The 26,657-nt window shown below is 43.9% G+C and overlaps 5 protein-coding genes across 9 annotated transcripts; 1 reads left to right on the top strand and 4 right to left on the bottom strand.

Moving 5' to 3' along the window:
* Window positions 1–3: 3 nt before the first annotated feature.
* Window positions 4–874, bottom strand: LOC105417681 (lipopolysaccharide-induced tumor necrosis factor-alpha factor homolog). The gene is made up of 4 exons (XM_011612834.2): window positions 768–874; window positions 500–583; window positions 303–429; window positions 4–225 (listed from the first exon to the last, which is right to left on the bottom strand). Exons 2-4 carry the CDS (start codon window positions 522–524, stop codon window positions 117–119), a joined length of 261 nt encoding a protein of 86 aa, XP_011611136.1. The 5' UTR covers window positions 525–583; window positions 768–874; the 3' UTR covers window positions 4–116.
* A 917-nt stretch (window positions 875–1,791) lies between these two features.
* txndc11 (thioredoxin domain containing 11) lies at window positions 1,792–7,145 on the bottom strand. Of its 3 annotated transcripts, XM_011612833.2 has the most exons (13): window positions 6,841–7,145; window positions 5,991–6,207; window positions 5,803–5,900; window positions 5,551–5,680; window positions 5,321–5,414; window positions 4,995–5,107; window positions 4,662–4,865; window positions 3,813–4,464; window positions 3,545–3,738; window positions 3,363–3,475; window positions 3,186–3,266; window positions 2,408–2,976; window positions 1,792–2,297 (listed from the first exon to the last, which is right to left on the bottom strand). In XM_011612833.2, the coding sequence occupies exons 1-12, from the start codon at window positions 6,963–6,965 to the stop codon at window positions 2,448–2,450; spliced, it is 2,550 nt and encodes an 849-aa protein (XP_011611135.2). In that variant the 5' UTR covers window positions 6,966–7,145; the 3' UTR covers window positions 1,792–2,297; window positions 2,408–2,447. The 3 variants fall into 3 exon arrangements, with proteins under 3 accessions (XP_011611135.2, XP_011611134.2, XP_029706402.1); XM_011612832.2 differs by having other exon boundaries at window positions 1,792–2,976; XM_029850542.1 differs by lacking the exon at window positions 1,792–2,297 and having other exon boundaries at window positions 2,570–2,903.
* A 388-nt stretch (window positions 7,146–7,533) lies between these two features.
* eri2 (ERI1 exoribonuclease family member 2) lies at window positions 7,534–11,397 on the bottom strand. The gene is made up of 9 exons (XM_029850548.1): window positions 11,134–11,397; window positions 10,877–10,941; window positions 10,668–10,748; window positions 10,458–10,585; window positions 10,224–10,386; window positions 10,034–10,134; window positions 9,888–9,969; window positions 9,716–9,804; window positions 7,534–9,445 (listed from the first exon to the last, which is right to left on the bottom strand). Exons 1-9 carry the CDS (start codon window positions 11,154–11,156, stop codon window positions 8,138–8,140), a joined length of 2,040 nt encoding a protein of 679 aa, XP_029706408.1. The 5' UTR covers window positions 11,157–11,397; the 3' UTR covers window positions 7,534–8,137.
* Window positions 11,398–11,509: 112 nt separating this feature from the next.
* On the top strand, window positions 11,510–17,322 carry rexo5 (RNA exonuclease 5). Of its 3 annotated transcripts, none has more exons than XM_011612829.2 (19): window positions 11,510–11,635; window positions 12,079–12,354; window positions 12,482–12,608; window positions 12,701–12,821; window positions 13,141–13,248; window positions 13,387–13,475; window positions 13,713–13,828; window positions 13,919–14,057; window positions 14,302–14,396; window positions 14,488–14,590; window positions 14,862–14,950; window positions 15,035–15,143; window positions 15,250–15,366; window positions 15,440–15,577; window positions 15,709–15,801; window positions 15,878–16,214; window positions 16,447–16,491; window positions 16,598–16,704; window positions 16,773–17,322. In XM_011612829.2, the coding sequence occupies exons 1-19, from the start codon at window positions 11,619–11,621 to the stop codon at window positions 16,878–16,880; spliced, it is 2,334 nt and encodes a 777-aa protein (XP_011611131.2). In that variant the 5' UTR covers window positions 11,510–11,618; the 3' UTR covers window positions 16,881–17,322. The 3 variants fall into 3 exon arrangements, with proteins under 3 accessions (XP_011611131.2, XP_011611129.2, XP_011611130.2); XM_011612827.2 differs by having other exon boundaries at window positions 11,511–11,635; window positions 16,292–16,491; XM_011612828.2 differs by having other exon boundaries at window positions 11,511–11,635; window positions 12,082–12,354; window positions 16,292–16,491.
* parn (poly(A)-specific ribonuclease (deadenylation nuclease)) lies at window positions 17,322–23,042 on the bottom strand. Its single transcript, XM_011612830.2, has 26 exons — window positions 22,922–23,042; window positions 22,624–22,701; window positions 22,308–22,387; window positions 22,164–22,231; window positions 21,809–21,890; window positions 21,626–21,686; window positions 21,312–21,480; window positions 21,148–21,210; window positions 21,027–21,065; window positions 20,905–20,947; window positions 20,747–20,827; window positions 20,616–20,672; window positions 20,437–20,514; window positions 20,305–20,348; window positions 20,180–20,222; window positions 20,026–20,101; window positions 19,843–19,953; window positions 19,702–19,771; window positions 19,565–19,620; window positions 19,402–19,488; window positions 19,231–19,305; window positions 18,997–19,162; window positions 18,788–18,915; window positions 18,615–18,681; window positions 18,366–18,544; window positions 17,322–17,926 (listed from the first exon to the last, which is right to left on the bottom strand). Exons 1-26 carry the CDS (start codon window positions 22,938–22,940, stop codon window positions 17,883–17,885), a joined length of 2,064 nt encoding a protein of 687 aa, XP_011611132.2. The 5' UTR covers window positions 22,941–23,042; the 3' UTR covers window positions 17,322–17,882.
* Between the last annotated feature and the right edge of the window lie 3,615 nt (window positions 23,043–26,657).

Genomic DNA, 26,657 nt, shown 5'->3' on the forward strand with positions numbered 1-26,657 from the left:
TTTGTGATTGTAGCATTTAATATTATTACAGGGTCACAGTAATCCAGCTGCAAAGGAAACAACTGCGACAAATTGATTTATTTGATGCCGTGCAAAGACAAAGGGTCAAATCGGATTTACAGGCGTTTGTAGACGCCCAGCTTAGTCTTGCAGGTAGGGCAGGTGTGTTGTGCATTTCTGAGCCGGTCCACACAGAATGGGATGAGACAGCATCCTAAAACAAATCTGGAGAAGATGGGAGCAAACATCATGAGCCTCTATAATGCACTTATGTGGAAGAGCTGAGTTAGAGGCTCGCTTACCCACAGAAGAAGAGGCCGGTACACAAGAGGTACGTGAGTAAACCGGCAGAGTACTCCACCTTAGACAGAACTGTCTGGTGGCAGGTAGGACAGACTACCTGCACCGGCTGGTCCCCCAGACGGTCGACTGCGACGAGAAACGAGATTTTGAAAATGCGGTCGAAATTTTGGTTCTTTAAAGTGAGACACAGACTCACCGACAGGCACTTGGACATTTGACATGGTTCCTGTAATCAATCCACACTAAAGGATGTTGTACGAGAAGGACAAAACAACGATACCTTTGGGAAAATGTGAGCATCATTTCACTGGTTTAAACACTATTCAGCACCATTTTATAAGTTAACAGGTAGATTTATGAATTTATATGCTCAGTTATTAAATAAATTTAGGGCCAGAAGGCACTTATTTTACTTGAAACTACAGCCCTGAACAATTTTAGATATAAAAAAAGTGAGTACTTACATGCAGGAGAGTGTTGGACTGCAGGCAGGACAGTTTTGCCACAGTCCTCCACCTTCTCCGCCCACCTTGTTTATTTCTCCAGGAGTCATAAGATATCCGGAGTCACAACCTAATTACAACCAAACACTAAACAGGAAATATGTGATATCAATTACAAAAAGAAACCTTTTCAGGCCCAAGAGCCGACAAGCTGAAATGTATCCCAAAGCTGTTATTATCAATATAATTACTATAAATTCATTTATTATACCGGTAAATATGCTCATTTCTTCTGACAAATTTCATACTGAAGAAACACATTATTGCAGCTGTTGGTCTATTTAAAATGTAAATGTTTAAAAGCCTAATAGTTATTGTCTGTATTTTCTTTACTCATTGGGTTTTCTGTCATTAATTTTTGAAAAAAAACAAGCCTTGATGAATCTGTATAAAACATATTCCTGGTTGATATTTTCCGTGGTGGGGGAAAAAAAAAGATGAGATTAAGAGCACATGATTGTGCTGCTGCTCCAGATTAGATCTGGTATGTCGCTCTGAATACGGCTCTCAGTAAACATGCAGATCTTTTCTGAGCCCAAAAATGCATATTTGTATTGACACATTTTACTATAGACACTATGTTCCTGCTGATTCCTCCAAACTCTGACGTGTCTAACAAATGAAACTTTCAGACTAAATAGTAGGTACATGCAGATATTTTTTCTTCTTTATCTGTTGGTCACCATTATCCACCAGGCGTATAAATGAATCCATTGTTCGCGTCTGTAAAGCAGGTGTGGTTGGAACAATTAGTTTATTTATTACAAGTTTTAGATTCCTCAGCATTCCTGAATTGTCTTCACTGCAGACATGGATTCTGATTGGTGGGTAGTTTTTAAACACAGCCGACCAATCAGAGGAGAGCAACAATAAAATAAAGTTCCATTGGTTCTGACATGATCCACCAGGTCAATTTAGGGTCACATCTGAAGGAAAGCGTGAAAATTGCTTAATATGCACCAACCAAAATGAGACACGTAAAAAAATCTGATGAAAATGATTTAATTGTTAAAAAGAAGTGTAAGATTTCACATATAAACAACTGCAGCATCTTATTAATACCTGAATAATTAATAACAAATATCTTAGTGATTGAGTATTCCTGTGAAAGCAGATCAGTGTTAACAGAAAAGAACGTATTTCCTTTCAAAAAGCCAAAAGAACTGTCCCCCCTCCCCCCCAAAAAAAACAAAACCAAAAAGATTCAAGTGCTGTCAGGCCCGCCTGTGGATTGGTGAGCAGATTCTTCAGAACTGAACGGGTCTCCTCTTCATCAGGAGCCCTCTCTCTTGCAACCACTGATTCAAATCATCCTTTCACCTTCCTTTCATGCCTGACCTTTTTTGAGACTTGGTCAGGAAAGGAAAAGGTGAGAGGTGCTGATGCCACAGGCCCTCGGTATGGTCGAAAGCTTTTCCACAAACAGCATCGCATCCGAGGAGTTTGATTTGGACATTTGGCACTTTGGCACATCTCTGGACCAGTCTCTTCCTAAAAGTGGATAAATCCATTATTCCTCAATGCATCCTCATTTAGCAGCATCCTGACAGATCACCACTGCCAGTTTTATAATAAATGTATTCCTGGTGGGTTCAAGTGACCTTATCACAGCTTCTTCAGGTCCTGTTCCTAACCCTGATGTCAGGAAGCCATGTGACTTATTTGTTGTTCTTTCTCTTTCCTTTCCTCCTCCACCTGCTCTTTGGCCTCTGACCTGTCCTTCAGTGCCGCCAGCAGGACTCGGAGCAGGGCGTTCTCATTTAGCAGGCTTTCGGACGTGTCCGACAGCTCCTGCAGCCTCCTCACCGCCTCCACCAGCTGCCGGCTCTTCTCGCGGTGCTGTTCCTCCAGGCTCTCCCTTTCTTGTTTTAGCTTAGCATTCTGGGCCTCTAAGCTACGAGTATCAAATTTTAGGCGCCTGTTGTCGCGCCACAGCTGCGCCAGCTGTTGGGAGAGGCGTTCACGGGCGTGGCGAAGAGCCTGGACCTCACGATGGAGGGTGAGGAACTCCGCACGGAAGAGGGCGTCAGGTCCAGAAGCCCATGCTTCAACAGAAGCTGCCATCGGTTTGTCTGCGTACTGCACAGAGCCGGAGTGCTGCAGGATGAAGCGAAGGAGGTTGGGTAAAGTGATGAGAAGGTCGTCAGGATACTTCACGCTGAAATGTTTTCTGAAATAGGAGCCCGAACAAGGAGACGGTGAGAACAGAGCACTTATGAACAGGGCATTTCCTCTCAAAGGGGTGTGATGGCAGGTAATTGACACTAGAGGGTTTACTAGAACTTCCGATAAGTTGTGTTAGAATTCTATAGACTGACTCGGCCAGCTTCACTGATGCTGGTGTCATTACACTAATGTCGCACTCTGGGTGTTTCTCACCTGTATTTGGGAAACAGAAGAATAGAAGGAACGTGATCCACCATGAACTCCCAAGGAAGATCGTTCCGTGCAACATTCACCCTGTATTCAAAACACGTCCCACCATGTTTAGAACAGGGTCGGGGTTAAAAGACTTTAAAGCTTTATTTAAAACAAAAGAATTCTCAAAGGCAGCACCTGGCCACAGTGATGGTGCTGTTTCCCTGCAGTAGTCTGGCCAGTTGGATCACAATGTGGTTGAGGGCCGAGCAGAATCCACACCACTGGGTGTAGTAGAAGAGCAGAACATCCTAGAGAAGAACACGTTCAGATCGTTTTGCGCAACTCTGGCGACCTCTGCTGGCGGAATTCAATTTCACCTTTTTTACATCCATAACATGTGGCAGGAAGGAGGAGGTGGTGAGTTCAGTGATAAGAGGGCGTGACAGAGGTGGTGCGCGCTGAGGTTCTTCTGGAGGTCTACTGTCCCCAGCCCCACCTCTCCTGACTTCTTCCCCCACCAGATGCCTCTGCAGAAGCCTGTATGGAGCACTGAAGTTCCTGATGAAGGCCTCTAAGAGAGGAGGAGACAAACAGAATTCTAATTTTGGATCCAGCAAATGAGAGTTCAGAGGTTGTTATTCTTACCCAGAGACTCTGTGAGATTGGATGCTGGACTGCGGTGGAGGACATAATGGACCTCGTCCTTCAGGTCGACTATAGCTGCAAACGGGCTGTCTTCAGTCTCGCTGTTCTGCTGGCTTAGGGACACATTCCTTCTGCCCGTTGCTCCGAGCCTCACTGCCAGAGGCCAGTTCAGAGCAACATCCAGCACGTAAAACCTGAGCGTCCTGTTGGTTTGACATCGAAGGCCTGTGATGTCATCTCCAGTGGAAGTGCTGGGCGTACGGGCAGTTCTGTGCACGTCTGGCACTTCTTTGGCTTCAGATTCATTATGACGAGGATTTATTCTTCTGCAGCAGGCACTGTACTGGCCAAACGGACTGTAGCTGCTCCTGAAGTCGCTACATCCCAGCACGGGGGAGGACTCTCGCTGGAGACAGCAGTGTCTGAGATGAGACAGCACCACGTCTCCTCCCTGAGCCATGAAGGGGAGTGTGGGACATATGGAGGAACTGGTTGGGAGTGGTCGGGATGAGCTCAGGCACACCTCACACACGCTTCTAGCGGATTCTGCGAGCAGAACTGACTGGCAGCACGACGAGCTGGGGGTTACACTTCCATCTAGGTTGGAGCTATTGTTCTCACAAGAATGATAACGAACAGCAATGTCCCCAACCTGAAAGATAAAAACAAAACAAAAAAGATAGATAATCAAGAGTGATGTATCACAAGAACTTTCTTGGACGAGCAAATATCAGTATGTCCCACAGAAAATAAATGGAAAATATCAGAGGACCTCAGACTGAACCCTGGGGTGCACCAGAGCAGAGGATCACTATCAACCTGGGTGTGGATCCCTCCAGCCCTGCTCACCTGCTGCAGAACTGGATTGGAGCTGGACCCAAGAGGATTGTGTTCCAGGAAGAGCAACAATGCTGGGCCTTTATTCAGCTCCCGCTCCAGGAGGCGGGACTTTGTTCCAGGAGGCTGCAGCCACCGAAGGATGTCTTCGTGATGCTCAAACACCCAGTTGCAGATGGATTCTGAGGTAAAGTTGCGTTCGCTTCGAGGGAAAATCTGCAAGTACAAAACATCTGAGCTCTTTTGAATCATACAACATCGTACATACATGCAGAGACTTTAGTAAACTCAATAAAAAAGTTTCTCTTGAATTTGTAGGCCTTCTTTCATGAAGTGCTGACTCACCAAAGAGGAGTTTAATCTTCTGGAAAGGTAAACTGATTCATCGTCTCTCAGAGAAAGGACCTCGGCGACCTGTTTATTCGTGACAACGCCAAAGAGAGCGACACCACGGAAATCTGCTCCAGAGGACAAAAATAAAATAAATTAAAAGGTGAGAAGTTTTTGCCTTTTTAATCACCTCTTCACACCCTTCAACCTTCCCGAAATAAAAGCTATCTCATGATTAAAATCAGCAAACATCCCTAGGCACCTTCTTCCCACATTTTTATGTAAGTAATATTAAAACTGAAGACTGAACCCATCTGTCTGCTGTAGTGTCATCATCTTACCCCTTTTGAGGGCCTGAAGGGCAGACAGCAGATATGTGATGTACCCCGGTGGTTGAGGAGAGGAGTTAAACTGGAAGAAACCCACCACTCGAGGCTACAAGCACAGTAGAGACAGCGGGGAGACAATATCAAACACACACCAATTCCAAAGGCACGCCCTTTCAATACATAGAAATGTTGGGTGTACTTTTCAGAAATTATTAGCAACTTGCAGAGTCAGGACGTCATACCTCATGATTGGAGAGGAACTCTTTAAGCCTGGCTGTGGATGGGAGGTAAGTCAAAGGTGTGATGACCCTGAGGATGAAACTTTCCATGTACGGAGCCACAAATGGACCCCTGTACTCTATAGGCCCAAACCTGCAGAACACAGAACAACAATGTTATAAAATGTTGCCAGTCGTTTTCAAACCGCGGCTGAAGTTGCGTCATGATTGTGTTCAATAGAAAAACTCGATGAGAGTGAGGGTTCTCTGTATCACCTCCGGTAAAACAGATGGATGCTCGGGTACTGAAAAAAGTGATTCTGCTTCCTGCATTTCCCCTGACTCCACCAGCAGTTCACAGCCACAAACTGCACCTGTTTCAGAGGAGACGAACATGTCAGTGGTGGTCTGACAGGGCGCCGGCAACCGTTGCTAGGCTTGTTGTGGCTTCAGTTGCGTGTTACCTGTCTGGCCAGCTTCTTAGCAACCTGCTGCAACTCCTGCCGGGCTGCCATCGAGTGAGCGCACCACGGTGCATAGAAGAATATGAGCGACACCTCCGCCATGCTCCTAAGACGCTCCACCTGGTCTATCTGACCCAAGTAGAGGTCGACCACAGGGGCATCGTGAGCGAAGAACCGCACCGGTGGTCGAGGTGGTGCCACCACATTCTTAGCCCGGCTGCAAAGAGACGTGATCTCAGTGTGATTTGCAGTAAAATGGCACTCAAAGTCAAGAGGCAGGGAGTGCCTCACATCATTTGTTTGTAATTTGCTTCAAGTTTCAATCTTGCTGGCATCACTAAAATAAGAAATCCGTTTTCCTCCTTAGTGCAAGCTAGTTGTGGATGACATAAGATGTCATACTGGCTGTCAAAAAAAGTATCTTAAAGTGTCAGAACTTTGACTCAGCAAAGACAAAAAGAGTCTCCTGGTTACAGTCCAAACTTTTATTTGCTTTAATATTAAAGTTGCCAGTTCTACTGGCCACTCACGTAATCGTTAAACAACAGAGGAGAAGCAGGATGTGTCTAAGATATTGCTTCAGGATTCAGTCGTCACAGCTGGAGACTAGTTTGAAGTTGATCTAAAATTCTGACGTAAACATCCAGCAGCGTGGTTAATCCTCTTATCATACAGTCCACGTCAGTTTGTAATCAGGTGCACGACCTGAACAGAAGCTACAACTACACTGTAACAAGGAGCGGCTGATTTACCTTCAGCAATGTTACATCGTTGCCATTCAGAAAGTGACACATGTACTGTACTGTCATGATATCCAAAAGGTAAAGCTGTTTACGCTTCAGACTGTTACCTGCAAGTAAACTTGATGGCCAGGACGAGCAGGATGCCGAGCACGATGGTGCCGCAAAGCAGACCCGGTCTCCGGGCCATCAGAATCAGCAACTGCCGGAGAGACTGTCGCACCCGGCGCAGCATTACAGGCAGTCTTCGGCTCTCCGTCCCATTTATAGGCCCCGGCTCCTGCCCAACACGTCCATATGACAAACAGAGGCGGGAAGGAAGAGCCGTTTGACTGAGATCAAAGCGAACCTGGATTGGACATCGACGCTGTTAGTCTTCAAAGCATTCATACACAGTTAGACCAACCTATCTTCCCCACGTAGTCTTTTCACTTCCGCAACAATGACCCAAGAGACAGGGGCTAAAGTACCGCCAAATGGTTAAGAAGTAGAATCACCTCCAACATCAGCTTTAACCGTGCAAATAAAACACACTGCAGCTGCTTGTGTAGTTATTCTCTCTCTCTTAAATTACCCAAGCCAACTACTGATTTAAGTTGGGGTTCTTTTCGCGCCCTTTTCAATTTTTCGTTATTAAGTTGTACATGCTTTTTTGAGACAATCTCTAAATCGTTTAAACCGTGAACGCTTACCGTAACTCTCCACTGGAGGGCGCAAAATAGTTGCACTGTGTAAACGTAGTTATCGCACATTTATCTGGGCAATTAATATTTTAACAAATACGCCAACACATTTTTATGATCAAATAATTTTATTTTCAAACACACGATTGATTTGTTTTATTCATATTTTTTGTTAAACTTTGGATGGTTTATGGCTAGATGGTTAACATGAAATAATAAAGTTTCAAGCTCAGACAAGGCGTATCACTTTCTGATCTGCTGGCACCGACTGCCCACTGCACCACTTACCCACCCGCAGATGAATAAAGGGAATACCGGCTAATTTTTTTTTTTTACAAAGTTGTGTAAAAGCACAACACAGGCATCTAAAACATGGAGGAGTGCTAGTCTGCAGTAGCATAAAATGAAAATAGTGAAGACAAGAAGCCACAATATACATGCAAAAATATATATTTACAATTCATCACTTTACATCATATACAGTACATGATTCTGAAACATTAAAAGATTATCTAATTAGTTGAACAATGATGACATAATTATGATTAATAGATTTTAAGTGTTTACACAACAATCAAAGTTAATTGAATGTCTAGATAAATAATTGAAAGCTCATTGTTCAGCAAACAGCTTTGCTGAATATTATTTTTCTATTTTTCATTCATCAAATTTTCTGGTAACTATTAATTATTCTTTAAATGCTTATTTTGTTGGTACCGAAAGCTCAACAGCTCTTTCTGTTCGACCTCTGTCTTGGATGGCTGAGAGAAGAGTTGACCTGACAGAGTGATGCAGATGACCCAGCAGCAGCAGAGGGCAATGAGTTACTCCTCATCACAGCTGATTCCCACTTAAAGAACTCACATCCCTTCTGGACCCTTCCTACTCCTCCCGAACGCCGAACCGGACAACAGAAGAAGCCCCGCCCGTGGTTTGGTCCACCGTTGGATACAAGCTGCCGCTTTGCTCGACGTCCACAGGAACAGAGCGGAGATGTGACCCTCTGGCCCCCAGTTAATGAACAGTTGCTCCGTGCGCAGAGAATGTTGGCTGACACAGACGTAAGGACGCCTTTTGTGGTGCAAAAGGAGTCTCTGGAGGGTTTGACGGGGTCAGCATAGATGCTAAACGAAGACTTTGGCGTTTGATTGAAGTGAGAAACTGTCACTTTGGGCGTAGCAAACAAGGGATTAGGGCTGGAGGTCTTTTCAGACAAGAGGGTGTTTGTTTTTGAGTTCCTATGGGGTAATTGAGACTTTTCTTGTACCTTCGTGAAGATTTTTAGTCCTGTTTTCAGTTGGTTCAGGTTGGAGGCTTGAGTAACACTTTTAGGAGCAACTGGTTGTTTGAACTTTGATTGCTGCCTGATCTTATTCACATTATTACACCTGTTAACCTGGGATGTAAATGACTTTGTAGCCAGAGACATAAGTGCAGATTTACTGGTCATCCTTTGATGTTTAAGCTTATTTTTACTCACTGTTTCTCTCATAATATCCAATAACGAAGCCGAAGAAGCTGTATTATCAGATTCTTCCCATAAATATCCTTTAGCATCAAAATCAGATTCTCCGCTGTTGATGTCATCACTGTTTTCCAACAACACATCATCGTATGAACCACACCTTTCCTCTGTTTCCAAAGCAAACACGTCGGCATTCTCCTCTTCACCCACCACCCTCGGTGCTTCTCTTTTTTCTGAAGGTTGGTTTAAATGATCCGGACTGGAAAGGCAGCTCACGGTGGTGGAACACAGAACCGGGCTGTTGTTTTTGTGTGGCGCGGGACCATTTCTCACCATCACCGAGCTTCCCCCGGGCATCACAGAGGTGCCGCAGAGAAGCGTCTTTGGCGAGACCAAAGTCTGACAGGTGGAATTCAGTCCATGAGCGCAGTTGGTCTTTAAGTCCAAATCCCTGGAAAATGACAGCTTGTCAGTGTTAAGGGCTTCTTCCCTTTTACGTGGTTTTGGGTTTTCTTCCTTGTCGTCTCCAGCTGTGTTTCCACAAATGTGTTTGACCACTGATGGAGCCTACGGGAGGACAAAAGGAGATCTAGTTAAGATGCACAATTGCTTTTGGTTGAAATTTATTGGTGAAACAAATTGTCAACAGTTTGATGTCCACGTTAATGAATAAAAGTCAGTGCTCACAATGTTGTGTCAAATGAAGAGAAATATTTATTAACATCAGAAAGATTCACATATTTAAACCCATTATAGATTTCCAGGATATTTAATCCTAACTGCCACACAGGTCAGAGGTCAGGAGCAGGGCAGCACCATTGGATGACGGCCACTCACCCTCGTTAGGCTCCTGGTGACCTTCATCACACATCCGTCTCTCATCATCCTCGCTGCCAACTGAGCTGTGTTTCGGGCATCGTCCAAACCTGAGGAGATGAAAAACAAGATGAGTTTACAGTTCCACAAGCAAAGTAATTTGTAATGAGTCAGAACAACATTTACTAAACACCAGAGTGTTCTCTTCCTGCAAACTGGATTCCCAGATCCTGTAATGCGCCTTTCAGTCCTTTGGGTTTCCTGTCATAAAACACCTGAAAAATGCAAACAATTCAGTCCCAAAGTGTAAACACAAACAACCCAAAGGCAGCTACATACCCTGTAAGTGCCTCTCAGGTCTATCCAGCTGTTGAGCACATCGGGCTTATGGATCTGTTTGCGTCTGCACTCGTACTGCAGACAAACCCCCAGATCCCAGTCTGATATGAAACACAGACGGTTAATTTTTCCAGTCTTATAGTTTCATTCCTTAAAAAGTCAGCTGTAGAGCAGTTTGATCAAAATTCACCTGACCACGTGAGAAAGGTACACAGATTCCGAGAGGCTGCGGCTGCTGAAGCCATCTGGGGATTATTAGGGAAGACCAAACCCATATTCATTTGCAGGTTTTGCAGCCAACGGCTGAACCGCGACATACAGATCTGAAGGGGAATCCCTGCCTCGACTTGCATCTGTGAGGGAAAGTGTAGCACTGTCATTCCACAATGTGTTGCAAGAGGAAGTACATGGACTTGGGGACTACCTGCGTAATCCCAGTCAATTCTGTGCAGAACTCAGAGAGAGTTGGATGCTCTTGAGGTTGAACATAAGTATGAAATTCAGATTCGACCTCCCCTGTACAGGCGTTTAGCAGAACAGCAGGGAATTCAACTAGATAGAACCAAGAAAGAAATAAGACGTTATGGTATGGACACAAAAGTGCAACTAGCATTCTGAGAAAAGGACTACTTACTAATTTCCTGACTGTAGTTGTTTTTCTCTCTCCAGCAAGTAGATTCAAAATCAATCACAATTAGATGGGAAAAAATCTGATCTGTAAAGTGGGGTAAAAAACAGTCGTGGCTAAGCGATTTACGAACATTATTATTATACATTATGCAGATAATAAGCAATTTACGAACATTATTATTACATATTATGCAGATAATTTAGTTAACATACTTGAAACCATTATTTTCTTTAATCCGCTTGAGGAATGACTGCGCTTCCTCAACAGTCCCAGTTCCCTGCAGATATTAGTTTATAGAACAGAAGTAGAACACATTTACGAAAAAATGTTGGACATCAAAGCTAATTTAAATACGCGCATAAGATTACCAACATTACCTGAAAGAAAAACAACAAACCAAAAAGCGTTTTTAGATTGTTAGTGATAGCAGTTTTGTACAGCAGTCTATGCTTTATCAGAGGACACTTACTTGGCCAGTTTCTTCGTAGACATGGCGTTTTACTGCATGTTAATTATTGTTAAGAAATCATTAAAGCAGGCTGTGGTAATTTTTAAAACTACGGCGCGAATTTAAAAATTCGGCGATTAATTCATCCGACTGCGCTCCCAGCCCTTGTAATCAATCCCAGAGTTGAGAGAGTAAAGCGGAAATGAACGAAAAGCATTTCCTGTTTCCTAATGTTAGCAAAACAAATGTTTTAAAACTCTTTATATAAATAAAATTGTAAACGTTTGCACACAGACATGATCTGAGTCTGATTTGTAACGCAGGACAAAATAGTGGAAGTCATTTATGAAAGTGAAAGATGGCGTCAATTTTACAAACAGGAAATGCCAATCGGCCAGTTTTATTTTAAACTTTACTACAATGACGTGCACTGCGTTCCGGGTTCAACCATGTGTTTTTAGCATGTAGCCTCTGCGGCTGTAGAGAATCTTCAGTGTGGATTCTGCATGATCACTAACACCAGGTAGAATAAGGTTTTTAGGACACTTGAACCGTACAGTCTAATATCGCATAATATTTGTACACCCATTCATAAAGTTTGATTTAGCCGGCTGTGCATGTCATTCCATTGTATAAAACACTCCACTGGCCGCACATTGCTGACTAGTTTACAAGTTTACAAAGTTACTTGTGTCTACTTTTTTCTTATATAACATACCTTTAATATAAATAATTAGTACCAGTAATGTACCCATTCCCGAGAGTTCCCGAAGAATTTCAGCATGGAAATAAATCACTGACACTGTGACATGTTGCTATGATGAACCTGTGTATGTAGCATTGTATTTTAGATAGTAGATAAACGTTCACATGCATTGTATTGTATTGTAAAAAAAAAAAAAATCTATACATATGATTGATCATTGAATTGAATATTGATAAGTATTTTCGTTTTTAATCTTAAAGCAGAAACTGCGCATTGACTATGGATCCTGCAGCATCACAATCAATGACATACAGCGGCAATAAAAGAAAGAACATCACCCCCTCAGAACATGAGCAGGCCAAGAGAAGGAAAACTCTGCAGGAAAGTGAGGAGAAACTGGAGACTGGACGAGAGTCCCGCTCAGCAAGGATCTGTGCGATGCCTGATCTCTTTCCACAACCAATTACACTGAATGAGCTGGTGGAGCTGCTTCATTATGCTGCTCTGGGGAAAACAGGTGGCAATAAAAAGCCCAGGTAATGACTGTGATGGTAGGATCTTATTTCTCCCCATCACATGAGTCTCTTTAATGCACTTACAGTGCTCTAATAATAATAATAATCTAAAAGTGTGCTGCACATTACACCCCTGTGTCTCCTGTAGCTGGTGCCGACTCTTCCATCAGAGGAAGATTAAAGCTTTGAACGTGGTGATCGTGGAGGGTTTGAGCCAGAGTGACTTTTACAGACACTACCTCAGTCTGCGACACCTAAGGAGCAGATACACCACTGTACGTAACCCCCGGTGATGGAAAGTTACACATTCACATTGTTTGTGCTTGAAGATTCCAATCAGTGGCTTTCTCTTATTTGGCTGGATTAGAGGGTCACCTTTACGCCATCACCTACAGACATAGCATCGGCCATCTTCAGCAGTGAGCTCCCTAAGTCAGACTCCCTGTTCCGCCCACAGAGACATGGTGAAAACAGTCAGCTGGACAAAGGTGAGCATGTCAGTGTTTATCTCTACATTACAATAATTAATAGTTGCAGACTGTGTCAAGCATGTTCTTTTTTGTTCTTTTTTACCATTTTTTTAATAAACAGAATGTCAAGATGATGGTGACAGAATGTTTTATCTGTATTCTTGATCTTAAATTAAGATTGGATGCTTAATTTTTTAACGGTCTTTTGAAATGGAGTGCTCAGGAATTAGAGTGAAATCAACCAAAAGTTAGAACAAAACTGCTGAGGTTAATAATATTTACCCTTGTTCTCCTGTGTGTGTCTGTGTTTGTGTGTGTCTGTTATTCACTGCTGCAGCTCTGAGGATTCACCCTGTCATCACTGCGTACGGGACCCAGAGGAGAGGACTAACAGCATATGTTCTCACTCAGGAGGAGATGATCAAGAAACATTTCCCTGTTAAAGGTGAGTTACTGACACCCTCAGCACAATGCATGATGTGGTGCCCAGGTGTCTGTGATTATCGAACAGGTGTGTGTTTTCAGACTGATTTCCATAAACGTACTGAAACACTCTCTGCTTTGTCATCATGTGCCCTGACAGGAGTTCCTGGCTTCGAAGAGTTTGCGTGCACAGACAGTGTTGCCTGTGTGACAGACAGCAGCCCACTGTTTGGACTTGACTGTGAGATGGTAATTAACTATTAATAAAGTCAGGCAGTTACAGACTTCCTATATATCCACTGATTCAAACAACCAACACACTGATACAGAAATTCACGTGCACTGTTCTCACAATATGTTTTCACTGTTGTTGTTGCTGTTAGGAGTTAGCATATTACTATTGCACTCAGTCAGTCAGTCAGTCAGTCAGTCAGTCAGTCAGTCAGTCAGTCAGTCAGTCAGTCAGTCTGCTGATGTTTTCTTTAGTGTTTAACAGGACAGGGATATGAGTTGGCTCGTGTTTCCCTGGTGGACAGCGATGGGAAGTGTTTACTGGATCAGCTGGTGAAACCTCAGAACCATATTCTCAACTACCTCACCTGGTACACACACACACACACACGCACACACACACACACACAGGTATGGCGTTTAAAAATGCAGCAACAGCCATAAAATATTCTTTCCGGTAGCTTCTCTGGTATAACTGCGGCCATGCTGCGGCCTGTCAGGACCACCCTGAGGGACGTTCAGGCGCAGCTCCGGACACTGTTGCCGAGTGATGCGGTGTTGGTCGGCCATTCCATTAACAATGACCTGATGGCTTTGAAAGTGAGTCGCCATCACTCTGTTTTAATACTGGAAAATTGAGAGATTAGAGCTGATGAGGGATAATAACTAAAGTTATTGAAGTGTTTTTGAATATGTTGTTGAGATGCATTTAAATTACTTCTAATCAGTTTTCACTCCTTCGGAAGAGAAAAGTGCCCAGCAGTCCCACTTGGACCGGAAGTTGATATTTGAGATTGGAGGAATTTAAACAAAACTTAGATTTTGCGGTTTTATGTCCCTGCAGATGATCCACCAGCATGTGATCGACACCTCACTGCTGTACAGGAGACAGTGTGGACAGAAGTTTAAACTCAAGGTTCTGACTGAGGTGGTGCTGAAGTAGGTTGTATTCCTGTAACCCCCCCCCACACACACACACACACACACACACTCCTGTACTTAATAACTAACATTTCTAATTGTTCCTTAGCAAGAAAATACAAACAGAAGATAGGAAGGGTCATAATCCAACTGAGGACGCTGTGGCTGCCTTGGAGCTGGCTCACTACTTTATTAGAATGGGACCTTGCAGGGTAACACACACACACACACACACACATACACACACACACACACACGCATCCTTGTACTTCTATCTTTGTGAGGACTTTCACAAGCATAAATCATCCCCCAGCTCCTTACCCCTAACCATTCCAACTAACCCCCAACCCTGACCCTAAACTAAACCCTAACATATAATCTCAACCTGAAAACCAAGTCTTAACCCTCAAACAGTCCTTTAAAATTTTGAGGACCAGTCAGATGTCCTCACTTCCCAAAGTTTTCCTGTATTTACTCTCCAAGGTTGTGGAGCTTCACATGGAGGAACTTTGGGGTTATAAAGTAGAGGAAGCGTCCCCTGACTGTGCTTCATCTCCCCCACTCACTCACAGGTCTGGTCCCCCCACATCTGCACCCCCCCAGGTCTTTTTCCCCCACCAGTTCCAAGTTAATGACGGTGTCGCCTGTTTCTGCAGGTTTGCTGACGTACTGCAAACACACGGCCGCTCTGTAGCCTTTATAGGGAAGCGGGCTGACGTCGCCTTGAGTCTGTCCAATCAGGTGTGGCAGAACTCTGACAAACAGGTGAGTTTACAAGTGCAGAGGGTCAGATTTCACTCCTTTAATCGCTGTACTGTATTGTTGAAGGACTTGTCTTCAGTGATTCTTCACTCTTCCTCTTGTCCTGCAGGTGCTGGCCTCATTCAGGAGTCAAACCAAGTGTCCCTTCCTCTCTGTGATCCAGCTTTCATCCTTTTCTGACCAAATGAAGAGGCGTCCCTCTCACCAGGAGGTCCAGGACCAGAGGGTGATGCCTTTTTCCCCTTTCTTCAGCATCTGACTCTCCCTTTTGTCCGCCCCTCATTGTGTTCCATTTGCAGTCGTGCACAATCCTTCGCAACATGTGTGTGGTGTTCGCGGGGCCGTTTCCTGCTGGTTTCTCCCAGAGAGAAGTGAAGCGGCTGTTCTGTTGCTGTGGACCGGTTCACAAGATCAGAATGCTGCACACGGCCGTGAGGGTACGTCTCACCTTCATTATGACTCACCTGACATTAATGAATCAGCATTTTTCTTCAGTCACCGCCTCGCGTCCTCTTGTTTTAAATCAGATTTCGTTATGGTTGTTTTTCTAATTACCTTCGGTCTTCAGCTTCATGCAGAGATCCAGTTTGAGCTGCTGGAGGGAGCTGCGCTGGCCCTGGCAACTCTGAATGGCCTAAACGTGCAGGGACAGAACATCAAGGTGACCCCTCCCGTGGTTTTCTGCACCTTTCAGTCACGTTCAAGTCGTTTGTGTGTTTCATGCGCGTGTTTTCCAGGTACAGAGGCCTGTTGATGAGTCACTGCTGGACCTGGAGCTGACTCTGGATGCTCTGGCATGTGATCATCTCAACAGCAGTCATCTCTATGCTGTTAAACTGACCTCCACCATGGCCGGCCGGCTCACCGCTTCTGCCGAGGTCAGCGCCGTAGACGCCTCAGCAAACACGCCCCCCCCCGCTCGAGTTAATGGTGCACAGCTCCAACACGACAACGCCTCAAAGACAGAACTGTCCGAGGAGACGGTCAGAGAAACCTTTTCTCACTTCGGCCCGGTGGAAAGAGTTCTCCTGCCCACCAACCCTGGATGCCGCGGCAGGCGGCACGCACACATCCGTGAGTAAAAGGCATTATCGGTCATGGTTGGCAGTCGTGCTCAACATTTGTCGGGTAAATTCATATCTGGTTGTCAGAGTTCAATAGTCCCGCGGACAAACGCAGAGCTCTCAGCTCCTCTGAGGAACTCCGCAAGCAAAACTACCTCGTCAGTTCAACCCTGACTCCAACACACTTAACTTCGTGGGTTGCCATGACAATGCTCAGAGCCAACACTGTGGATTCTCATCAGATAGCGGCAGAAGGCGAGGAGAGCCACACGTGCATTGGATCTCAGGTCAGTTTGGCATCATGAAGTTCCAAAATATGAAAAGCTGAGAGAAAGATCAGTGTTTAGTTTCCCTCTCATTTTTCTTCACAAACCATAATGGGACTTTTCACAGGACCAGGACAGCATCACGATGCTGAAGCTGGACCGTCGCCTTCGGCGGCTCTTCCGATCCCTGCCAGACGGGACCCTGTCTGTGGTCATCCTGGGTGGACACCACAGGTACCCACCCGCCTGTGGACAAACGCTGCTACCAACTCAAACTTTTCTAAACGTGCCTCTTCTTTCAGTGCTCACAGTCCTGGTTTGTGCCTGCTGGAGGTAAAACAAGACCCCCAAGGAGAGACAGGAAGCAGCTGAAACAGGCACACATCAGGATACAGGTCCGATTCCATTAAAGGTTTCACTATTCAGGACACTCTGGTTTCTATGAGGTCATTTATGGCCCTTTGTACTGGCATCACCAACTGGGGAAACTAATTCTAACAAGCTGTTTTAGGCTCAACAGTATTTTTATTGGACATCTTATGTACAATTGTGTATTGACTGAATTTTCCAAGGCAACCTTTAAATAATAAATGTAAATCCTGGATTTGCTTCAGTTTAACTCAGGAAACCACAAAATGGAGGCAAAGTACTAAAAAAAAAACCAACAAACATTCTTTAATTTTTTCCTATCCAAGGAAATATTTTTAAACAGTTGTCTTATACAAAAATCTACATGCCGCTCAACATTTACACCTTTTGTATGTGGACATAATTGAACAGCGATACGATACAAAAACATTGAACACAAAAAGTCGCGAAATACTTTGTACGAAAAAAAAAAAAAAAAAAAAATCAGCTGTCATGAAGGACTCAAAATGCCAACAAACATCACATCGATATAAGCTTAGGTGTCTGATAAAAGTGGATTAATTTTTTTTTTAAAAACTGGAAAAATGGCTGCATTAAAATACTGAATGACTAATATGGTAAATTACAAGTTCCGACATTGATTGATGGGGATAACGCACCGTCAGACTGGAGGTAATTCAAAGAGCGTTGTGAGGCGAGTGCTCGTCCGCGGTGGCACATTCCAGACAGCACAGTAAAACATTTGTTTGTTTTTTGGGGTTGAGAGACAAGCGAGTGGTATCTTTGTAACCTTTGTCGAAGAGTTTCCTGCTCTGTGACAAAAATCTAAATATGGCAGCTGCTGTTATGGCTTAATTGACCAGTCAAGGAGTTTGGCGGATTGCCCCAAACAAGGAGTCCACATGTGTTGAGTGACAAATGAATTTCAGGGCGTGCGCCACTCCCAGTGATGTGCGACCTTGGAGTAGATCGCCCCCATGTGCTTCCGATGAAACCGAGTGGGAGTTTCTCTGTGGGACAGTGGCATCTCCACTCATCTTGCGCTACCAAACTTCTGGAACCTCGAAAAGTGTTGTTGATTCGCCACCTGTATAAAGACAATCCAACAAAAAGAATTAATTTTCTAATCAATACAATGTGTGCGTAGGAGGATTCCACAAGGCAACTTTCCATGGATTTTTAGTATTTGTAGTCAGTCTGTGGGGAAACATCCTTCAGCTGCTAAATGCCCTGAATTCATGAATAACACTCCCTGCTAATAGAACTGCAATGAAAGGAAGCCGTGTTTTTAATTGCAACCATTTTTTAAACGTTTATTTGGATGAACGATGTTTTGATGGTGCTGGTTCTCCATCATCCATAAAGTCATGCTACATTAGCTGCAAACAGATGCTTGCTGTGCTGGAGGAATGATAATACAAAGCAGTGGACCACTTTTAATGATGCAACATGGGGACATCTGAAGCCATGAATGGCGTCATAATGAAGTGACCTGTCAGGCAGCGTGCACCCATACTAAAACGCACCTTCAGACTTCTTTTTCTTCTTCTTTGGTCCTTTCTTTGTTGTGCTGGCTTTTTCCCAGGCTAGTGTCCCTTCAGCATTATCTCTTAATTCGGTGCTCTCATGAGTTGCCTCTTCATCCTCATCATCATCATCGTCGTTCTCCTTCTCGTCTAGGACTATAGTTGTCACTGATGAATCTCTGCAGCGCACAAATGCATTAAAACCCACCCTCATCGTCACAAACAGGCTGAATAGGTGGTTTCACTTACGCCATCTTTAACCATCCTTCTGAGGTCTTGCTCTCTACAGCCTGTGAACGTGCCTGTTCAGTCATTTCTTAAGAGGAAAAAAAAGAATGAACAATTCTTTTTGATTTACATGAAAAATGTGAAAGCAGGCCATAAATGTGATGAAATAACTCGAACCAAGAAAGTTCGATCACCATCAATCTTAATTTTCTTGCTGCCTGTGTTATCTGGGTACAAGTCGTGACTCCATCCGTCTGTAGCTGGAGAATTCCCCATCCCTTGTTCTCCTTGAGCAGGACTGATGCTTCGTTTTCTCAAACTCCTGAAACCGTACATAAATTGTTGTTTACCAACAGGTTGTTCCTAAAAAAAATAAAAAAAGTGTACACTGGCACAGGCGTACCTGAGATATCCAAAGCTGCTGGAGGTAGTGTAGTGAGACTTGACCCATCCGTCCTCTCCCCAGGCTTTGGTCGTCTGAGCACCCTTCTCCTTGTCCTGTTTACTCTGGACGTACTCTGCATACGTCTGGATCCTGTAGCTCTCTGCATAGCGGCTGGTGTTCATCGCTGAGGAAGGTAAGCGTGTTGAGTCAGCAGTTCAACTCAGCCTTTCCACTCAGCTGTGCGACACTCACCAATCTGAACCTGGTCTGTCTGACTGAGGGACACGAACGCAGACGTGTCGTCGATCCATGAAACCTGGATGTTTCCTGGGGAGATTTTTTTCTTAAGTTGACAGAGAAACTCAAAAATGCAGGTGTTAAAAAACAAAACAAACGGATCAACAGTGGCTTGAGATGTTTTACCAAAGGCACTAAACAGCTGGTAGAGGTCACTGGTCTTCCATTCTTTTGGGAAGGTGACGTATAAAACGTTGTCCCGTTTCGGTTGCACTGCGGGAAGAGCACAATGATCAGCTGTGACTGGAAGAACGAGCTGCGAGTCACTGTGCAGAAGTGTCCCACTCACGATCAGGTCCTGTGATGTTGAGGTAGGGAATATCAATGATCCTCATCAGGAAAAGCCTCGAGAAAAACGGAAGGGTTTAAAATGTTGCAGCTGTTGTTGAGGGACAGGCAGGAAGAGGAAATCAGAGGGAATCTTACTTGTTGAAAAAAGGCTCGATCAGCTTCGATCTCGCCGAGATGTACGCTTTGGGCGGGGTCAAGAAGGAGCCTGTAGACAAGGAACCCAATTAAAGATCATGTTAAAGTCTCATAAAAGGTGGCGGTGGTTAGAGGAGTTACCGAGATAGTTGGTCATTGAGATGAAACAGAGGCCGGTGATGTAAGCGTCATACCCGGCCTCGTGGAGCTGTTCCTTGGCCGCGTCATAACTGGGGAATCCCTCGGCGGTTTCTTAACAGTAAAAATAACCATCGTTGACATTTGCAGGCTGACAAAGACACCATCAGGTCTGCATTTACTCACCAACTTGCGGAGGCTTGAAGGGGCTTTCCTTCAGCTGCTTCTCCAACTCTGCCAGAGAGGTGTTGGAGATCATCTCCTGGAAAAGGAATTGGCACACGTGAAAAGATGGAACTGACATCCATCTGTTAGCTGCAACCCCCCTGAAATCATTTACCTTGAAAGGTTGCGTGGAAGCCATCAACTTTGTGTCCAGAAGTCTGGACACAGAGATTAAAGAATGAAATAAAAAAAACAAACACATAAAATAAAAAAATAAAAATTGAAACAAGATAGTTTTACCTTGGAAAAACACACATCGTCACCTCTTTAAAATCTTGTAGGTCCTACAGAAAAAGGAAGTGTTTCTATGTTATTCGTGCTTGTTTTCCATGTGGTAGCAGCATATTTCCAATAATCCTGCTAAACGTGCACCTCTGGCAGAGGACAGTAGAACTGGTAGATGGTGTGCATCACATCCAGCAGCATGTTGTGGCCCACAACAAGTTTCCCCTGCATGTCAGAATAAAAATAAGAGGTCAAATAAAGACAGAACTGAAAAGACAGGAAGACTGTGGCAGAGGAGCGGCGAGGGTGCGGCCAGCTGAACGTACAGACTGGGAAATGGCGTTGATGACCCTGGAGAAGCCCACCGCATCATTCAGCTCCTCCTGTTGAGGGCAGACACACTGTCAAACCAACGGCTACAAACTCTTCAACAAAAAGACATTTGGAGAGTTTTCACCTGCTCTCGCTCCAGCTTCTGCTGTTTCCGTCTCTTCCTCTCTTCCTCGTCGACTCTGCTGACCTGGATAAATCGTTCTTTCTGCATGCACACAACACTTGCATAAATGCCACGCTCTCCAGCACAACAGCAGTATTTGCAGAAATGCGGAGTTTTACTTTTTGTGTTTCGATGGTTTCCACGTGTAGGCCCTTTGGAAACCTGGTCCAGGTGAGACAAATCAAGAACTTTAGCTACAAATCCAACACCCTCACCACCAGTATAACTTGTGGACACTCACTTCCAGTTCAGGGTCTGATAGATCAGCTTTCTTTGAAACCTGGTGGCCAACATAATGTGTTTATAGGCACATGACTTACAAATTAACTGTATTAATGGGTTTAAAGAGGAGAGCAGATTACCCAGTACACGGTTCCAAGACCAGAGTCTTCTCAGTGCCGCTGAAAAGAGCCTCCACCTTTTCTCTGAAGAAACCAGGAGATACAACTTACAAACGTACATTGCCACGGTAACCTGCTGTTCTGCATGCTGCTATCCTGCAGGAGAAGAGTCCAGTAATACCTACATGACTTTGTTGATGAACTCCTTATGTTCCTCTGGGACATGGGCAGGGCCTTTGGATGATGATGGCGAGATATAGGATGGAGTCCCCACACCATTAGCTTGTTGATTTCTCCTCTCCTCAGTCTGCTCCCTTAACTGGGCTTCCTCCTCTTGATTGAGATACGGAATTCCTGTTAAGACAAGAAAAAGGTTTTGGTACTGGAAACATAATGAAATCAAGAGGGAATCAGATTTGAGGTACCGGGTTTGGGATAAAACACACAAATGATCTTGGACAATTTTTCAGCCCTAGACATTTTCATCAAATTAACTCACCATTACAGAACACCTTGTTGAAATCAAATCCCTGACTAGCCAGGAAATCAATGCTGGAACTCTACAGCAAAAGGAAAACGATAAGATGTCGTCGTGAATGAGCTTTTCAAACTAAATATCTACCCAAAATTCACAGAAGAAAGCAAATGCAGAATTAAAAGCGTCTCTGAACAAGATACTGACTTGACAGATGAACTTTTTGTCAGGTGAGGTCCTGTTGAACGGCTTGGGGAATACGTAAAAATTAAAAGGCTTTATAATATACCTGCAGTGGCGAGAAAGCAGAAAAAAAACCATCTGGAATTAATGGGTTGAATCAGCAAATATACATCCATCTTACTTATCCCTCATTTTAAATTTGAGAGTTTATTTGTCCGAGAGACAAAGCAGCAACATCAGTGTTTCATCTTCTGTAGATAATAACTATGCACATTAGAATGAAAGGGTTCATGCATAAAAGACAATGTTAATGATGAAGTGACAACACTGAGCTGTATTGCAATTGTCCAGAATAATATCAGCATCAGTTCTGACTCACTTTGACTTTGTCTGATCGTACTTGAACGTGCATAATCCAAACTGGAAGAGCAGGAAGTCCATAGAGTGCTAGTGGGAAAAATTAAACCATTAAAATCAACAAGAAAGCATCCAATGACCACAGTGAGAAACTAGATGAACAAACCTTTTTAAGCTTTGTGTATCGCTCCTCTGGCGTGTCCAGTCCATTGGTGAGAGCGCTGACATTGGGACCATCACTTATCCCTAGACACACAAACACACAACACACACACGTTTGTGATAAACTGGAAGTGATGCATTGTTCAGGCAAAAGCCCCAACAATTTGATATTAACAATTCACGCTATAGTACATTAAAAGAATAGATTTGCTTGACCTGGTACATATAATAAATAATATTTGACTGCAGTAGTTAGGGAGGTGCAATGTTCTTTAAAATATTAAACTCCATTTCAATAAATAAAATTCTTGCACAGTTACCTGAAAATTCTCCATCGATGGCAAGAAAATCTGCTTCTTCAATTGCACTGTATACAGTGTTTAAACACTCTTTAAAATCTGAAAAACACCAAGCAAAAAAAGAACATTCATTAAAGACTATGCTCACCACAAGACGATCCAATAGCTTAGCAACATGCTAGCTAGCATGGCAAACCTCGAGGAAAAGCGTTCTTCACATATGAAACCATTTTATCCCAGCAAGAATCTGTTTCTTACGTCCACGCTGCACAGAATGGAGCAACAATACCCAATGAGCAAAACCTGGCAGGGTACTTACTTCGGCGTGTCAGCTCCATCCCTGCACAAAAGACTGCACCCGGTTGACAGCTAACACTAGTTAGCCACAGCCAAGTGGCTTTTAACCGTTTTACAAACACTTCCGGGGTCGCTGCGCACGAGAACCGATTTAAGGGTTTATTGTTTTTATTTTTTTTATTTTTTTTAAAACCCTTTCGGATTGTATATTTGTATATTCACCGCAGGAATAATCAAAGATTATTGGATTTTACATTTGTCTGATGTCATTTGTTAAACGTATCTATCTATCTATCTATCTATCTATCTATCTATCTATCTATCTATCTATCTATCTATCTATCTATCTATCTATCTATCTATCTATCTATCTATCTATCTAACTTGAGAATGGAGGGCACAGGATGAAAACACCTGAAAGTAGTCACATAAATGGGAATTCATGCTGGCAATATAACTGCCAAAGAGAGACAATTTAATTACCCACAGATGAAAAATAAAAAGTCTTCTTGAAAAAATGACAAGTACCGTACATCATGGATAAAGTACTGACAAAGATGACATTTCAGAAGGCCGGCAGCTACGCCCCCCCCCCCCCCCCCCCCCCCCCCCCCCACACACACACACACACACACACACAAGACGAGTCTTTTAATGTTCCTCGATTTACAAAATCACGGTTGGTTATATGTCAAGAATAAAATAAATATATACTGGAAATATAATAGTATGTAGTTAAATCCAAAAAATAGATGTGATTTGATTATTGCATCGCCTAATATGACAGAAAGAGGGTTAGTCAGAAATAATCCACGATGGCATTTTACAGTGACCACACGGGGGCGCTACACTCCACAAATTGAGGCCAGTCCCTCCCCTCTTCCTCCTCACACACTAACCTGCACATCGATGCTTGAACCCTCTCTAAAAGCCATCTCTTTCATTTTATAACAATAAAGAAAATCTTTTCCAGGGAGTGGGAACACAGCGGGAGAGGGGCAGGCCTGAAAGACCAGAAAGTGAGCTTAAAAATGAAGCACAGCCATGGAAGAAGTGAATGGGAGGGGGAAGCAGGGGCACAGGGAATGAGGATTGGTGCTGAAGCTGAGGGAAGAAGCAGGGTGAGTAGAGGCTGTTGGCATCAGATTCACATGAGACATGAGACATTTCCAGATTCAACCCTTCCACTGGAAAGTGAGGAGAGATTGAGGAACAAATGATTGTTGTGGTGAGATGCAGGTCAAGCAGGGATGAGACGCGGGAGATTTGTATTTCAGCAGGAAATAATGGTACTGCATCACATCAAGGCTGTTGCATGAATACCGGTATCAATGCTATTCCAGCTCCTCAGACTGGCTTTTTGGACCTGGATCGCAACACGAAGACCATGCAAAAAACAGATCCTGAGAGAGAGAGACAGACAGAGACAGAGACTTTTGCAGCCACATGAATTGGGAGCCTGTCAAAATTTGGCTTTTAAATCTGTCTAAATTTCCTACTTACTGTGAAGAGCTTTAAACTAGCTGAAACACTTGACAAGCAATGTTGAGCTTTAGCTGTTTGTCAAACATTTTTCTTGATTTGTCACATTCTATTGGGTACACACACGCGCGCGCGCACGCAAGCACGCACACGCGCACACACACACACACACACACACACACACACACACACACACACACAGATGGAGGGGAGCTTGCATTTTTGTACCGGCTCAGGCAATCGTGTTATTGCTGTTCTAATCATGCATGAGATTAGGCGCAAGCAAAAACCTGCTGTTGTCGCGTCCTGTTGCATTTCAATTCACACACTTGTACGTACAATAAGCCGCCCACCCTGTTTTAATTGGTCCTCTGCAGAACAGAATCAGATTTGCATTCTGGATGGAGCCGTCTATCGGCCCTTAATTGTAGGTTGGAGAAGGGGAGAGGAACAGAGTCAGCTGTGAAAGGGATAAAAGTTTCCCAGAGTTGTGGAAGTGTAACAGATAAGTGGGAACAAAGAATAAATTGATGGCAATTTAGAGAGAGGAGCTTTGCTGGCTGCCTCTCAGTGGTCTGGCTCTTTGTTTGGAAAGGAATTTTGAGGGTGGATGAGGGGTTTGACTGAGATGAAAGGGAGAGCTGCGGCTAATCTCTGCGGTGGAGACGGAGGTGGAAGGCTGACTGTCCAAAGACTCAGAGGTTCAACCAACTCTTTCACAGAAATGTACAGAACAGGACTAATTTCTCGCATCGGACACCCCAAACGTGGTTGAGAGGAGGTGCACTGTCAGGATCCAGCCAGGGAAAGTCTTCAAAGCACATTAAGTCCTTCATCAGCATGAACGACCGTGCCGAATCTATAATATTGAGATCGAAACACAAAGACATCAAATACACAAGGAAAGGGGGCGGAGCCAATTAGACAGGTGGAGGACACAGAGGTAATCAGGTTTGGCTGAGACGGGATGAGTGCAAAAGGACAAACACGGCGATGGAAACAAGGCAAAACTAATAACAGGAGCAGAAGTAAAAATAAACAACACAACAAAGAATCATTCTAACATGCTAAACAGTCTAACAGCTCCCATGTTGCCATATCAGAGCAATTTGCTTTAGTGATGTTGTGATTAACCCTGAAAGTGAACATTAAAAATTCTGATTCTATTCCAGGTCCACAAGAGCTGATGGAAATTATCGTTTTATGTCACCTTTAACCCTTATTATCAAAAGCCAAAGTGGAAGGTCGTGGTGTCACAAGGTCGGGGGTCAAATTTAGAGCAGGCTGGAAAATGAACAAAATCTCCACGCTGCTTGGCGGCATCTGTCAGGCAGTGGGGTTTTTGATGCCCCAGCACACTTATGGAATATCTATCCAGGTTTTTCCTGCGGAGCTCAAATGTTACTGCAGCTTTCTGGCTCATTTCCTGGATCTCCACCTGTTGTTGAAGTTAAAGAGAAGCGTTACGCGGTCGCATACATATTCATACGTTATACTGTACTGTATATTCGGACTGGACCCAAAGGGGAAGCTGACACACTTTATATGCAGGAAATATTGTCTGAATTCAGGCAGTGAAGCCATTTGTCTGCATTGTCGGCTAAATGGAGCAGCGAGCTGAGGCTGGTGTTCCAGCGATGTTGATGCCTGCAGCTGCTGTGAGAAACAGTAATCAAAACAGATGCTTATTAATTTACATTTAACCGTTTACAGTTGCCCCTAACCCACGGCTGCAGGAAAATATAAGTCAAGATCAAAAATGCAAAGAAACTTCAAACAACTAACCCAAGATTTATCGAATTGGGGATTTTATAGTTAGTAGCGGCCAGCAAGATCAGTAGTTGCGAGTGTAGACAAATGTTTCCAGGAAAGGTTGAGAGTTGGTCTGGTGCAGACGAGCTGCAGAGGTGATCCCAGATGATCTGACGTGGTTTCCTGCTTCAGGATTATCGCTGGCCTTTTATCTCCCGATACCTTTTCCTTTTCTTTAACCATATGCACTAAATTCAGGGACACGATGATAATCTCACTTTGTGATGGCATTCACACCCACAGCAATTTTCAGAATTGCTTCCAATTTCCAAGGCCCACGACTCTACTAGTAGAGATACATTAACATGAAGTGATGTAAAAATGGTGTTACAGCCATTTATTTCACATTCTCCTATTCTTATCCTTTCCTCATCTCCGTTTGACAGCTGCAGGTAACAACCGGAGTGTCCGACAGGCAGAGAGATGGATGGATAAGTGGATTTACTTTGCTCTGTTAAGATTGA

Source organism: Takifugu rubripes, chromosome 17 (genome assembly GCF_901000725.2).
Source record: "Takifugu rubripes chromosome 17, fTakRub1.2, whole genome shotgun sequence".
In the NCBI taxonomy this organism is placed as follows: domain Eukaryota; kingdom Metazoa; phylum Chordata; class Actinopteri; order Tetraodontiformes; family Tetraodontidae; genus Takifugu; species Takifugu rubripes.

What these genes read in the sequence shown, in the direction of transcription:
- LOC105417681 (XM_011612834.2), bottom strand. Translation starts at nt 524, where the DNA reads ATGTCAAATGTCCAAGTGCCTGTCG. An exon ending in AAATGTCCAAGTGCCTGTCG is followed by an intron (nt 430 to 499) that starts GTGAGTCTGTGT and finishes TTCTCGTCGCAG; the next exon opens with TCGACCGTCTGGGGGACCAG. An exon ending in ACCGGCCTCTTCTTCTGTGG is followed by an intron (nt 226 to 302) that starts GTAAGCGAGCCT and finishes CATCTTCTCCAG; the next exon opens with ATTTGTTTTAGGATGCTGTC.
- parn (XM_011612830.2), bottom strand. An exon ending in AGAAGCTGGAGCGAGAGCAG is followed by an intron (nt 20,673 to 20,746) that starts GTGAAAACTCTC and finishes TGCCCTCAACAG; the next exon opens with GAGGAGCTGAATGATGCGGT. An exon ending in ACGATGTGTGTTTTTCCAAG is followed by an intron (nt 20,223 to 20,304) that starts GTAAAACTATCT and finishes CTCTGTGTCCAG; the next exon opens with ACTTCTGGACACAAAGTTGA.
- rexo5 (XM_011612827.2), top strand. An exon ending in GAAACATTTCCCTGTTAAAG is followed by an intron (nt 13,249 to 13,386) that starts GTGAGTTACTGA and finishes GTGCCCTGACAG; the next exon opens with GAGTTCCTGGCTTCGAAGAG. An exon ending in CTGACTGAGGTGGTGCTGAA is followed by an intron (nt 14,397 to 14,487) that starts GTAGGTTGTATT and finishes ATTGTTCCTTAG; the next exon opens with CAAGAAAATACAAACAGAAG.
- eri2 (XM_029850548.1), bottom strand. Translation starts at nt 11,156, where the DNA reads ATGTCTACGAAGAAACTGGCCAA. An exon ending in TGCAGGAAGAGAACACTCTG is followed by an intron (nt 9,805 to 9,887) that starts GTGTTTAGTAAA and finishes TCATCTCCTCAG; the next exon opens with GTTTGGACGATGCCCGAAAC. An exon ending in TCACCAGGAGCCTAACGAGG is followed by an intron (nt 9,446 to 9,715) that starts GTGAGTGGCCGT and finishes GTCCTCCCGTAG; the next exon opens with GCTCCATCAGTGGTCAAACA.
- txndc11 (XM_011612833.2), bottom strand. Translation starts at nt 6,965, where the DNA reads ATGCTGCGCCGGGTGCGACAGTCTCTCCGGCAGTTGCTGATTCTGATG. An exon ending in ATCCATCTGTTTTACCGGAG is followed by an intron (nt 5,681 to 5,802) that starts GTGATACAGAGA and finishes TGTGTTCTGCAG; the next exon opens with GTTTGGGCCTATAGAGTACA. An exon ending in ATGTTATGGATGTAAAAAAG is followed by an intron (nt 3,476 to 3,544) that starts GTGAAATTGAAT and finishes GTTCTTCTCTAG; the next exon opens with GATGTTCTGCTCTTCTACTA.